General features: G+C 44.7%; 1 protein-coding gene across 1 annotated transcript in view; it reads right to left on the reverse strand.

Moving 5' to 3' along the window:
- Positions 1–4,348: 4,348 nt before the first annotated feature.
- LOC143293825 (soma ferritin-like) overlaps positions 4,349–14,827 on the reverse strand; it is a 33,706-nt gene continuing 23,227 nt past the window's right edge. Inside the window, exons 5-6 of the mRNA XM_076605093.1 lie at positions 10,254–10,412; positions 4,349–6,171 (exon numbers count right to left, since the gene is read on the reverse strand). Of these exons, the coding sequence (XP_076461208.1) occupies positions 6,019–6,171; positions 10,254–10,412 (312 nt within the window). The 3' untranslated portion in view covers positions 4,349–6,018. The remainder of the gene's footprint in view (positions 6,172–10,253; positions 10,413–14,827) is intronic.

Here is a 14,827-nt window from a genome sequence, read left to right on the forward strand (position 1 = left end):
CACATGAGTTTCCATCGTGAGGGATGAATTGAGGTAAAAACCAAGATTGTGGACAGAACTAGAAAAAGAAATTTCTATGCCAGAACAAACGAGAGGTTGTATTTATCTGCTTGAGCTTATTTTTATTACCAGTCAACATGAGTTCTGTTTTGCCATCATTCATTTTTAGTTTGTTTTGTTTCATCCACTTTGCTATATTTTGTATACCAGTTTTAAATTTAGAAGCTAAACATGGAATTTCAGAGAGAATAGTAGAGTCATGCAGTTGAGAATCATCGGCAAACAGATGATAGTGAGGTACAGACTGTTGGATGATTAAACTTAGACGTTGTGTGTACATTGTAAAGAGTACAGGTCCCAGGACGGAACCTTGTGGTACCCCATATCTGAGCACAGACGGAACAGACTGGTTTCCATTTACAAGGACAGAGTGTGTGCCGCCTGATAAGTAGGAATGAAACCATTTCAGAACAGTACCATTGAGTCCGAACACAGCACACAACCTTCTGACCATAAAAGTCCAGCAGTGACAGAATGGATACCTTGCCTGCATCAGATGCTAGCAACAGGTCATTGACCACACGTAATAAGGCCGTTTCCGTACTGTGTCCCTTTCTGTACACTGACACTGACTGACACTGTACACTGACTGAAATGGCTCCAGGAGACTGGATCTCAAGGTGTTTCATAAGCTGGCCAAGCACAATACGTTATAAAACTTTAGACAGAAGTGGGAGGTTTGATACTGGTCTATAGTTTTTCAGGTTTTCAGGATCAAGACTAGCTTTCTTCAAAAGGGGACACACCAAGGCATGATTAAAGGACTGTGGGACAACACCTGAGGTCAAGGATATATTCATCATATTGGTTATAATAGGTAGTAATTCTTCTAAACATTGGTAAAATATAGAATGTGGGATGGGATCGAGACTGCATGATTTCTTTGGCATCTTAAGGATGACCTGTTCCTTGGTAACTGTCTGGAATGTTGTGAACTGTGTTCCATTAAAAGTATCAGATTCGCCAAAATCAGTAGGACAATCGAAGCGACTTCTAATCATCTCTATTTTAGTAGTGAAATAATCAATAAATTTATCAGCTAGATTTTCAGAAGGTATATTGCTAGGCAGAACAGTTCGGACATCTTTCCCCATCATCTGATTGGCCAAGCGAAACAGAACTCTGGAGGAATCAGCGTCAGTAATTCTGTCGCACACATATTTGTTTTTCGCGTCGCGGATCATTTGATTTACAACATTGCGCAAGTGAGCATATATCTGCTTGAAAATTTCCAGACCAGACTGTCGCCATTTTCGCTCAGCAGAGCGATGCTGTTTTGCCATCTTGATTTCAAGAGACATCCGGGGTGCACATAAACGATCAAACACTTGAAGTTGTGTACCTTGTGAATGGAGAGAGATACCACTCTTTACTATTTGTTAATCATTTCATCTCCTGGCCTCATTGTTTGTTAATTTCCAGTTGAAAAACCACTGAGGCAACTATGTGTTTGTTCTGTATTGTCCATGTGTTCTGTGTGTCTTGTTAAGGATTAAATGCCAGTCTTGAATAAAAGCTAATTTGTGTTTGAAAAAAAAATGAAAAAAAAAGTACTGACCACAACTCACCTGCAGATATAGCTGATGCCCTTGATGTATTCATGTGTAGCCAAGCGCTCAGCTGGCTTCAATAACTGTTTTACACACGAGCTGTATAGCAGACGCCTTTTTCGCAACTAACCCGCCGGTCTTCAATGACTCACTCATAATGCGCGATGCCATTCCAAATTTGAATGCAAAGCCCCTTTTAAACAAATGCTCCAAACAATTATTAAATCAAGTCTTTGTATCATTCACTGCCAGATTATATCCGTTGTGCTTACACACACACAGTTAGAAGCATATTTGATTTCAGTTTAATCATTTGTCAGTGTAGGGATTTCAACTGACACTAAGCTTACATTTCTTCTTTTTGTCACATATAATGCTACAGCTTAAAATTCTAAATGTGACTGCATTGGAAACTAAAACCACATTTTTATGGTGTTTGGATGAGAATAGATAGGCATTTGGAAGATACAAAGCCGATTTTCATTGTCAATGCTTAGCGACAATCACTCCACAACTAGCGTTGCTCGACGGCTTGGGTCCAGTTGAAAACTGTGTTTCCGACACATCGTATTTAAATAAATATCTCTTTTGTCAGATCAGTAAACTACAAGTATTATATACTGGCAGAATGGTTGCAATTCCATCTTTAAATCTATTCCATTTGTGTTTGCCTACATTAAACTGATTTAACGCAGTTTGTAATTTTCAGCGACGAGCTCGTTAAAAACTGATTAGTTCAGGTGACTTGAATGTAAATTCATCTGAAATAATCAACACTTCATATTTTAATAATTATAAAGGTGGTGTTGAGCTCTTTTATTTGCGACCTATCCGACGTAAATCTGTTCAGGGACCATTTAGAAATCTATCACTAAACGCCTGACAACAAACACAGATTATTCAAATTTTCAGCCCAATGGATGCGATTTGCTTCTCAGCACACGCGGGTGTCTTCGCAGTTCGCGTGACTTGCACAAACAGGCGAAGTATGTGAACGTTGATCACTTTTCACTTGAGCCTCCTTGTGGCTTTTGTCTGCTCTCTCTCTCTCTCTCTCTGTAGCCCAAAAGGCACATCATCGCTGCATTACCTCCTTTCTTACTAGAATATTGTGAAAACAGAAAAAAAACAACCTTGTGACTGGCCTATATATATCTATGGCCTGTGTGCAGATCTTTTCTATCCTTTCACCTTCAGACTATTTAATTCTGTAAATCAGAAATTCTTTTGTACCGTCCCCTTTATGATATACCGCTCCGGTAAACACGGCTACACATGCTTTGCTGAAACCACGGCCATGGCCAAGTGCTTTATGTGTCACATGAACTTGTCCACCCACTTCATCACTTCCCACCCCACCCTGGCCTTAATAAGTGGACCGTTTGTCTTGAGTTCAACTTTGCCTCTGGCACCGATTTCTCTCCTTTTCTTCAAACATTTAGCTATGCAACTTGCCTCTCCCCACACCCCTCTCTGCAAGTTGTCACCCACGCCTCCCTCCTCACTAAACATATCTTCACAATTAATTTTTCAAGTTTCTCCAACACCTTGGATGACAAAATCTCAAAGTATTTTTTGCAACAACCAGCTGCTTTATGCCACTTGGGCGAGTTTGTGATCGTTGTCCACAATTTTGAAAGAGTTGTATGAATTTCTGTATTACAATTAACATCTTGTAATGACCATACAAAGTCTGGATATGTTTTGCTACCAACAAATAATCAAAGCAGACACATTAAGCTTTCCTGCTGGTGTGTACTGGAAAAAACGTAATTTGAAAATAGAGATAGGAAAATTCCTGCTATGAAGGTCAGGGATTTATCCATTGTGGGGCACTGTCTGGTACTTCAGAACTTCATGGAGATTTCCATCATGGGGCCCTTGGGTCTATGTTGACCAGCATGGAATGACACTTGAGGATAAACTTCAGCTTGTGAGAACCGCCCCTTCGCCTCCACTTGGATTTACACACACACACCCTCCATGCTCTCCTTTGAAATGGATGTGGAGTTCATTCTAGGTTAGTTTGAAATGACATCCAGAGTATATCCAGTTAGAACCAATACAGGCTATCAAAGTAGAACTGCCTCACGTTTGCTTATGTTACATTATAATGAAGAGGAGGTGGGGGCGGAGGTGGGGGGTTCAGTAACGACCCTTTTCCTTTTTCAATAGCTTGATTAAACACTTAGAGAGAGAGAGAGAGAGAGTGTGTGTGTGTGCACGTTGTATGTGTCATGTGTGCATTTATGCATGTTGTTTGTTATTTGTCTTGACAAACTGGCTGTGGAAACAAGGGTTATGATTTAATTATCTAAATCAGTATTATTAAATATAGTAAATTCTTTGAATGGTGCATTGAGTGTTCGTACAAAATCTGGCAGTCAGTTTTCCAAGTGGAACTAAGTCAGTGTATAAGTTCAGGTTTTAGACTGGAGCATTGTGGAAATTCTGGGAATTATATTTCCAGATGGGTTCAATGGAGTATCAGCAAGACTATCAACCTGTCATAACTCAAGACTGCTTGTTTACAAATAAACTGAAAAATTAAAGAGTTTTTATTTAAGTGAAGATCTTCCTAAAGTGCATTTCCAACTGCTCAGGAGATTAGTGGACCTGTTTATGATGGTTTTGAAAATGTGTATTTGTACAGAATGCTCTTTTAAGAAAAATGGACACACACACACACACACACACACACACACATACACACACACACAGAATGTAAGAGTGAGACATGTGGTTATAACACTTAATTTATTTGTTTATGCAAAATATATATTATCACAGTATAATTGTTCATGCAAAATAAAATAAGTATCATTACTTGGAAGTTGAAAATGTTTTAGAATCATTTCTGATCATGAGTCTTTAAACAAAAGCTGTTTTCTCCACAGTAAACTGCCACTCAATTATCAGTGACTCCAAGCTGCAGTTTGATGTTACTGTTTTTTCATTGCCCCCAAAAGTGAGGGTAAAAAAAACTGCGACCAAGCATTTCATTGTGAAATGTCAGCACTTTTTCAAGCAAGCAAACTGTCAAGTTTACATGTCTTCTTATATGAACAGTGCTCAGTCCATTATCAGGGAATCAGTCCAGATTTGGCTTTTTATGGACCTTTACAAAGTCATCTTTGGAGTGTCAGTCTCAACAGATATGTGCAAAAATGTGTTGCTTCAGTGCATGGATTGATCTAGGAGGTAACCCATTGCATGCTTTCGTCTCAATCAAATAAGTACCAAGAAAGTGTTACACTATGAAATCAATCATAATATGAAATTAATGGATAATCTACAGCTAGATCATTATTGTTGAACATGTGAAAAGTTAATTGTTTGTTAATCGAGTTCAGATATTTTATGTGATGAATGGATTACTATGAACTGGGTTATGGGCAAGGCACTTCAAATTATGGTGCTTAGAGCCTCGCCGACCACTAGGGCCATCTCAAGGCTATCGCCACGTTACCATCTACTTCCAGTCAAAGGTAAAAAAAAAGTACAATAAAAACTAATCACTGCTTCAATCTTTACACTCAAAAAGTTTAGAAACCTTCCAGAGTTTAAAGCATTCAAATCTGATCTAAAATGTTCACTTCTTTCAAGAAGTCCATTAGCTCCCACGTAGGGGACATCACGAAACAAGGTCTTAAGAGAAACCGCCGTGTAATGTCTGTGTCTAACGTCATACAGATACCAGCAGTCAATGAGCACGTGTCTCACAGTGAGAGGCTCATCACAGAGAATACATCGAGGGGCCTCCTCCCCCTTCAACAAGTAAGAATGAGTAAGAAAAGTTTGCCCCGAACGCAGTTTGCACAGCACAGACTCCTCCTTTCCATTCTTCACAACCGATGGGAGGGTCTCTTTTAAGTCTGTCTGTCTGTCTGTCTGTCTGGGTGTTCCAGTCCTCTTGCCAAAGATCTTTAATGTAAGCGTTCACTTTCTGCTTCATCTCAGCAAGGCACTTACAATCAGATATGGGTTGTATAGGCACATTGAAAGTTTAAACGCAATACTGAATTTCATGTATTACCAGAAATCCAATATTTATTACTGAATTGATTTGGAACAATTCTCAGCATGTAAAGTATGGAAGTTGAATTAGTAATCCCTTGCATCAAAGGACAGACTCAGGCTTGGAATGTTTAAATATCTATTTTTGCCATTTTAAAAACAGTCTTAGATATGTGGTTACTTTATTTCTGTTCCCTCCTTCTATATTCCTTTCCACATTCATTTTGAAAAATAAATGTTCTCGAAAACAAGAAAGTGCTCAATACGAATGAAGGCTTACAGTTTACTTTTCAAGCATCGTGCAGAGATACAGATGATAAAGATAAAATCAGTTTCCTATTTAGTAAATCATGGAAATCAAACTGAACTGTCAAATCACAGAATTTGATATCTACTGCAGAACTCCATCCATTTCATACTCTCCCAGTTTGTAGTCGTCTTCCCCAGTTTGCTCAAAAGCACGCAGCTGGGTGACATAGTCCTTCAGTTCCTTGATGATCTTCACTTTGTATGTCAGGTGCTTGTCTTCCAGTGTGTGCAGCATCTGAATTGAAAAAAATCATCAGAGAACGCAATGCACGTTTTCATATGCACAAACATACTAGAGTTTAAAGTGAGATACTGCACTTAAAAACATGGTGGTGTTTTTGGTAACAAGCCATGATCGGAAGGAACCTTTGTGAATCTGGGGTGTACATCGCAGGAGCCACAAGGAAACTGGGGCTGCGTAGTGCAATTCAATCAGAGAGATATTTTATGTCCCTTGACGCGAAGATGTCAACAGAGGAGGCTGTCAAAATATTTTCTTGAAATTTGTACCACTCCAGACCTCGCTTTCCCAAGGAAAATCTCAGGAGGCAGGGCTGGCATCTGTCTCATGATCACCTTGTACATTGTTGTCAGCCCCATCTGCTGTCTGTGGGTTTGAAGAGGAGGCAGCTAGAGCTGTTGCCGCATCTTTGTAACACAGCGCTGGTCCCCGGACTTTAGTCCCTGGTTATAAACCTTGCTGTCTGCCGCTGCACCCTCTCCAGCTTGTCACTGTCCTGCTTGAAGGTGTGGATCCCACACAACTGCTGCATATTTAAGCATGCACCTGACCATAGCAAGAAATGTGCGTCAGCAGTTTGCAACAATAAACTGATGGTGATATTTCACCAACTCAGCTCATCCTTTCTATACAAAATAGGCTACATTTCTGTTGCGATGAGGGCAAAGTTTCAGTTTCGGTTCAGACAAATCCATGTAAACTACACTACATCTGCTATGCAGATGCCTGACAAGCAGCATGACCCAATGCGGTTCGCCAGGCCTTGAGTGCGTGCACATGGATTTGTATACCTAGCACAGTGGATTTCTTCTGCAAAATTTTGCCAGAGAACACTTATTTTGCCATGGGGTCTTTTTCATACTTTCAGTATGAAACCAAAGAGACAACCATCATCGAAAAATTAAGACGTAGAAGAAAGAAAAGAACGGCACCGATCCGGATGCAAACTATCCAGCCCCCATGGTGGAATACCGACACAGAGAGAGCCTGGATAGAAAAACATGCGGCTGTCAAACTTTGTCAAAAAGAAAGAACAAAACCTTCTCCGGACAAAGATATTGAAACAAAAATGAAAGAAAAAAATAAACAGTTTGAAGTCATTGCTCAAGAGGCCAAAAATGACAAGTGGAAACAGTTTTGCGAGGCACTCAGTTATGACACAACATTGACAGAGTTCTGGCAATTTTATCGTCGCATGGAAGGGAAAACGTGCACAACAACAACCCCAGACATGTTAGACACTGATGGAACCAAGCTAAAGACAAACGAAGAAAAAGGATCCGCCCTGCTCAAACGTTTCATACAACAGAGCGATCAAAGAAACTTAGATGAGAAAAAGAAATATGTTGAGGAGTTAAACCAAACCCTTATGCAGACTGGACCCGATGATGACTTGACAATAGATGATCTAAACGAAGCAATAGCTAAATGCAAGAAAGAAACGGCTCCTGGCCCAGACAAAGTTCGCTACTCGGACATCAAGGAGCTATCGGAAGAAGACAGAAGCTAACTTTTCAATCTGTATCAAAACAGTTTCCACAATGCACATGTGCCGGAGGACTGGACACACAGCTTCTTAAAACCCATTCCAAAACCAGGTAAGTGGCTACCGGATCCTAACCATGCAAAACATTGCTGGAAAGCTCATGGAACGCATGATAGCCAGGAAACTTGCAAGGGATCTTGAACACAGGCACATTCTCCCTTCAAATCAAGGTGGTTACAGAACAGGCATGTCCACATGGGAAAATGCAGCTGCTTTTGCATATGAGGTGTATGAAGGATTTCAAGGAAAAGAAGAAACACTAGCAGTAGCAATCGACCTTGAAGATGCCTACAATAAAGTCCAGTTTGCTCACCTCATTGAGCTGCTACTAAGGTATGGAGTAAGTTTGACACTGACAAGATGGATAGCAGCAGCGCTTCAGGAAAGAACCGTCGTCCTACGCCTCGGAGACTGGATGTCTGCACCTTCTAAACTATCCATGGGACTGCCACAAGGGTCTCCGCTCTCTCCTGTCCTCTACAATGTCTACACGAAGGGCCTTGCAGACTTAAACAACAATGGAATAGCTCGGAAGCTTACTCTTGGGGATGATGGCCTGGTCTTCAAAACTGCGAAAGATGCTCAGGAAAGAACTAAAGCCGTCCAGAAACAACTAAACAATTTTGCTCAATGGTCCAAAGACACAGGATCTTCCATCAATCCAGCGAAAGCCCAAACGTTGCTGTGCACCCTCAACAAGAGAACTGCGAGCAAATTACCACCACCTGTGTCATTCGACGGGATTCACATCGAGAAAACCGAATGCCTACGCTGCCTAGGAATACAGTTCGACAGGATGCTGACCTTCAGAAAACATACGGAAAATACTGTTCTCAAATGCAAAAAGGGCCTTTCGGTCTTAAAAGCAATGGCAACCAAAGGTATTGAACAACGTCACCTCTTCCTGCTATACCAATCACTCGTCCTCAGTGTGATCGACTACGGACATGGGCTAACAAACACCATCTCAAAGCAACCTCCTAAAATTAGAAAGAGTTCAAAATGAAGCTATGAGGCTGGTCCTTGGAACAACAAAAGACACGCCCACGGAAACCATATGATACCTGCTTGACCTTCCTTCAGTGCAGGCCAGAAACAAGTTAGAACAGGTTAAGACCTACTTCAAAGCATTAGAAAACCCTCAAAACCCACTGCATTACGCAGTCAAAGAACCAAAAGGCAGCCATCTAGGACGAGGAAGATCATGGATGGGGCAAGCAGAAGACACATTCCAGCTAGTATGCCGACTACAAGACCTGAAAGAAACAAAAGAATGGGAGAAAACCCCCGAAAACCTCAACCATCTGTTCAACACAGCCATTTCACCCACTCTAGGAAGACATTGTCGGGAATGGCCAGAAGGCAAAACTGATGCGGAAGTGAAGCTACTCATAGAAGAAAACAGTAAAGAAGAGGACATCATCATATACACAGATGGCTCAGTCACCAAAGACCAATCCGGTTGGGGATTCACTGCGAAACAAAATGGAAAAACAATTAGGGAAGAGAATGCTGCCTACAAAGTCACAACCTCCAGCCTAACGATGGAAGTTGAAGCTGTGACACATGCCCTCCAGTGGCTATCGTCCATCCATATGCCCGGAAACCAACATGCCATGATTCTAACCGACTCAATGAACCTCATACAGAAAATTGAAAACGGAATGGGAAGCCCAGAGTGGCATAAGGCAATGCGCAACTTTCAGATTAAAAAACTCACATGGTCATACTGCCGGGACATGCAGGTGTTAAGGGAAATGAGCGAGCTGACAGACGTTCTGGTAACGCAACAACAACGAGCGGCCTACATCTAGGAAAATCGGAAATCCTCAGAAAAGTCAAAGAATATCAAAAAGAACAGGTACAAGGCCATCACACCATCGATCGCCTCAAAGAAATAAAAGCAGAGAGAGGGAGCGGCCGTAAGTCTAGCATGAAAGGTAGAGCACGATGCTTTGCAAATCAAACAAATATCGGCATCATTTCCAAACCAACATTGCGCAGATTTCTTCAAAACGGAACAGAGTCTCTGTGGGCTTTTCCAAATAAAATAGACTGAGCAACACACTAGACGCCACGTTCTTGGCATCAGAGATCTTTTTCCATCCCTCTTGCGGCCAATCAGTGGCAGCTCTGTGCGTGTGTGTGTTTGTGTGTATGTGTGGGTCTGTGTGTTTGAGTGCGTTTGTGCATGCGCGAGGGTGTAAGTGTACACAAGTGTCAGGAGAGTTCTGTGCACGTGCGTATGTGTGTGTGTGTGTGTGTGTGTGTGTGAGGGGGGTGGGTGCGGAGGGGAGGGGGGTAGAGGATGAGGTATATGTGTGTATGCATGCCTACACTGTGGGAGCAACGGAATATTGGAACGTGCGAGTGTGTATATATATATCTTTGTATATGTGTGTGGGGGGTTGGGGGTGGGGGATATGGGCGTATGTGTGTGTGCTTGTACAAATAAGTGTTCATCTCTGTGTGTGTGTGTGTGTGTGTGTGTGTGTGTGTGTGTGTGTGTGTGTGTTTTCTAGAGACTTACATGTGGGTCGTAGTTCTTTGGTTTTTCCATGAAGTCCGTCAGTTTGAGGATCTCCCTCTGGGACTCTGTCTCCATGCTCATTGCTGTCTCCATAGCCACCAAACCCACACGCCCGGCTTCGTGACCCATGTCCAATATTTCATTTACTGCGGGTCTGGGCTTCAACATATGAAAGACATGGACAAATCTATTTACTCATCATTTCAATAAGAGTAAGGCATGGGTGCTGTACATCTTCATGTCGTGTTTGCACTGACCAACTACACCCAAACAGAACGTGGAGTTTGGAACAGCCTTTCAGTTTAGTATGAAATTATGGTGTGATTTAAATATCAAACACAAAATGTTACGCACTTATCAAATTTATTTTCTTCTTTCAATGATAATAACTCAGCTAAACAGTATAAATTGTTTAATCACTCCAAAGCTACGAAGAGAGAGAGAGAGAGTATATTGGGGTAAAAATGGATGAAAATACTGGCAAAATGTTTCAGTTAATCAGAAATCAGAATTACATATTTTCATAATACACGATGTCCATCTTCACCTTTGACATATTCCTGCAGATTTGTGTGAAAGTCATACACCCATAAGAGAATTGCTGATTGCCAACGATTATGTGCTTGTCTCTCAAGAGAAACTTCAGTGATTTCAGTCTGACCACAGACAGTATCCACAGTGCTGACTGTCAGCAGATAGGAGATGGAGGCACGCCGTTCTCCGTCTTCATCGACGGCTCCGCTGTGAAGGCTGATTCAATATTTGAGATTTTTACCTATGATGAAATAAGTATGAAAATTGGAAAATTGGAGAGTCCCCAGCAAGAATATTAGAGTACAATATTGTTGTTGCTGCTGTTCGACAGTTCAACTCTAGAATTAATGAACAAGAGAGATCTGACACTGACCTGTCAAATATTCCTCTTTTCTGTGGTAAGAAATTACTAACTTGTAAAAAATTTTAGATCAGTATTGTGCCATAGTAACCACACTGTACCATGTGCCATCAGGTTTTTGAATTATAAATTTGGTGTAGATTTTAATAAGAAAATATGGGAGATACCACGTCTGTGTTCAAAAGAAACACGTTTAAGAGTATTGCAATGGGAAATCTTGCATAATATTTATCCCATTATTATCCTGTTGTAATGAGAAAGAAAGACAACCAAAGGGTGGGGGGTAGGACAGGGGGCAGATAGGGGGCGAAGGGAGGGTAGGACAGGGGGGCAGATAGGGGAGGAAGGGAGGGTAGGACAGGGGGGCAGATAGGGGAGGAAGGGAGGGTAGGACAGGGGGGGCAGATAGGGGGCGAAGGGAGGGTAGGACAGGGGGGGCAGATAGGGGGCGAAGGGAGGGTAGGACAGGGGGGGCAGATAGGGGGCGAAGGGAGGGTAGGACAGGGGGGGGCAGATAGGGGGCGAAGGGAGGGTAGGACAGGGGGGGGCAGATAGGGGGCGAAGGGAGGGTAGGACAGGGGGGCAGATAGGGGAGGAAGGGAGGGTAGGACAGGGGGGGCAGATAGGGGGCGAAGGGAGGGTAGGACAGGGGGGCAGATAGGGGGCGAAGGGAGGGTAGGACAGGGGGGCAGATAGGGGAGGAGGGGGCAGATAGGGGGCGAAGGGAGGGTAGGACAGGGGGCAGATAGGGGAGGAAGGGAGGGTAGGACAGGGGGGCAGACAGGGGGCGAAGGGAGGGTAGGACAAAGGGGCAGACAGGGGGCGAAGGGAGGGTAGGGCAGGGGGGAGATGGGGTATGGGAGTAGGACGAGGGAGGGAGAGATCGGACAGTAGGACAGGGGGTATGGGGGATCGGAGAGTAGGAAAGGGAGTGGGTGGGCGATTAGGACAGGAGGTGAGATAGGAGGAGTAGTAGGACGGAGGGGAAGGATGTGGGAAGGGAGGGTAGGACAGTGTGGTGGGATGGTGAGTACGGGGATAGGACTGGGCAGGGAAATGGGGGGATGGGAGAGTAGGACGGAGATGGATGGGGGTGGGGAGAGTAGAATTGGGGAAATGGGGGATGGGAGAGTAGGACAGGGAGATGGGGGGGGGAGAGTAGGGCAGGGAAGACATGGAGGAGGGATAGTAGATGGGGTGGAGAGTAGGACAGGGGGTGGGTGGGTGAGTAGGACGAAGAGGGGAGATGGGGGAAGGGAAGGTAGGACAGGGCTGGGAAATGGGGATATGGGAGAGTAGACGGGGGAGATGGGGGAGTAGGACAGGGGTGGAAGGGAGAGTATGACGGGGGAGATGGGGGAGTAGGACAGGGGTGGAAGGGAGAGTATGACGAAGGAGATGGGGGAGTAGGACAGGGGTGGAAGGGAGAGTATGACGGGGGAGATGGGGGAGTAGGACAGGGGTGGAAGGGAGAGTATGACGGGGGAGATGGGGGAGTAGGACAGGGGTGGAAGGGAGAGTATGACGGGGGATATGGGAGAGTAGACGGGGGAGATGGGGATGTGAGATTAGGACAAGGTGGAAGATGGGGGAGGGAGAGTAGGACAGGGGGAGATAGTGGAGGAATAGTTGACATAGGGAGGGGGTAGGACAGGGGAGAGATGGGGGTAATGGGAGAGTAGGACAGGGGGTGGGAGGGTGAGTAGGACGGGGGAGGAGTAGGACAGGGGAAAGATGGAGGAGTAATAGTTGGACATGTGGAGAGTAGGACATGGGAAAGATAAGGGGTGGGAGAGTAGGACGGGGGAGGGGGGTAGATGGAGAGAGGATTAGGATGGAGGGGAGAGATGGGGGAAGGGAGGGCAGGAAAGGGGGGCGGGGGAAAGGGAGAATTGGACTGGGGGGATGAAGAGTAGGACAGATAGAATATGGTTGGAGAGGGGTAGGAGGTCGGGAGGTAATGGGAGTAGAAGGGTGTGCGTGGGGGATACTGGACTGCGGGGTGGGGGGAGGGGGGACATTGGTGACTAGGACAGGGTGATAGAGAGTAAGACTGGAGGGAAGTCCTACTCTCCCTCTCCCCTTTTCCCCTCTGTCCTACTCTCCCTGCTCTGTCCCCCCCCCCCCTCCTGCACTATTCCCCCCCCTCCCCGTCCTAGATGCATCCCTCCCATATCCCCCACAGTCCTACTCTTCCTCCCCCCGCCCCCACCCATGCCCCCTCTGTCCCACTCTCCCCTCCTGTCCAGATCTCCCTTCCTCCGTCTCCCCCCCCCCCCCTAGCTCCCCGTCCTACTCTCCCTTCCCCCTATCCCCCTTTCCTACTCCCCCCCCCTAGCCCCCCCCCCTCCCCCCACCCGCATGTCCTACATGTCCTACTCTTCCTTCACCCCTAGCCCCCTCTCCTGATCTATCCCCTGTCCTACTCTCCCTTCCCCTTTCCTACTTTTCATCCCCGCCTGTTGTATTCTCCCTCCCCACCCCCTCCCCTTCTAAATTTACTCTTCCATCTATAGTATATAAGGAAGGGAAGTGATTAAGTCGGTAAGGAACTGGTTGAGTATGTGTATTTGTGACTAGGTAGGTAAGGGTTTTAAGCGAGTGAGTGTCAGGGGATGAGAAAAGACAGAAGCTGATTTTCATGTCATTGCTTTTCGAAGGCACAACCGTGTTCAATACCGAGCACACACCACTCCCTCCATCGACCACGGCCCCACCTACTCCTGTGTGTGTGTGTATGTGTGTGTGTGTGTGTGTGTGTGTGTGTGTGTGTGTGTGTGTGTGCACGCGCGCGCTCTCACATACACGCACACACACCTTTCTACTCCCCATGTCATACTCTCCTCTCCCATCTCCCGCCTCTGTCCTGCTCTCCTTCCCCCATCTCCCCCCCCCCTCCCCCAACAAATAAACAAACAAACGCATGTAGGCACTCAAACATGGCGTTGTACACGTAAAAGGGTTGTACACGTAAAAACGCACTCGTATATACGTATAAGTGAACAATTTCAGCCCACGGGCTCAAAAGAAGAAGAAACGAAGAAGAAAGATAATTGGTTTAATATCTTTCACCGTCCTTTGGGTGTGTTTAAAGAGTAACAAAGAATTAGAGCAGGTGTAAACATGAATGTGGTATTCTGCATTGGAAAGGATACCGATTTCAAGTCAAAGTCACTTTCCCGACATCTTGGTACAAAATTTGACAGATGTCGATTCAAATTATCACAGATTACTCCATAACCTTCTGTTACTTGTTATTTTTTTCCAAAGTAAACTGAAACATGCACTCACTGTCAAACTCTCTCTCGCACATGCACGCACCCACGCACGCACGCACACTGATACACATACACTCTCCATCGCATGCGCACGTGCACACACGCACACACTCACACACACACACACACACACACACATATATATATATATAGAGAGAGAGAGAGAGAGAGAGAGAGTGAGAGAGAGAGAGGGGGAGAGGAGAGCAGGACTGGAGAGATGCACTGATGACAGGCAGCACGTGCTTCCCATCCCAAACAGCTGGCCATTTCGTGCATCAGGCCTTACGCCTGGCACCTGTGTAGTGCTGCGTATCGATCACAGGTGTTGCAAATGTTTGGAGTCACTAAACCCAGATGTGTGTGTGTGTGGTATTGACTATCGTGTGTGTGTGTGTGTGTGT

Source organism: Babylonia areolata, chromosome 19, assembly GCF_041734735.1.
Source record: "Babylonia areolata isolate BAREFJ2019XMU chromosome 19, ASM4173473v1, whole genome shotgun sequence".
NCBI lineage: Eukaryota > Metazoa > Mollusca > Gastropoda > Neogastropoda > Buccinidae > Babylonia > Babylonia areolata.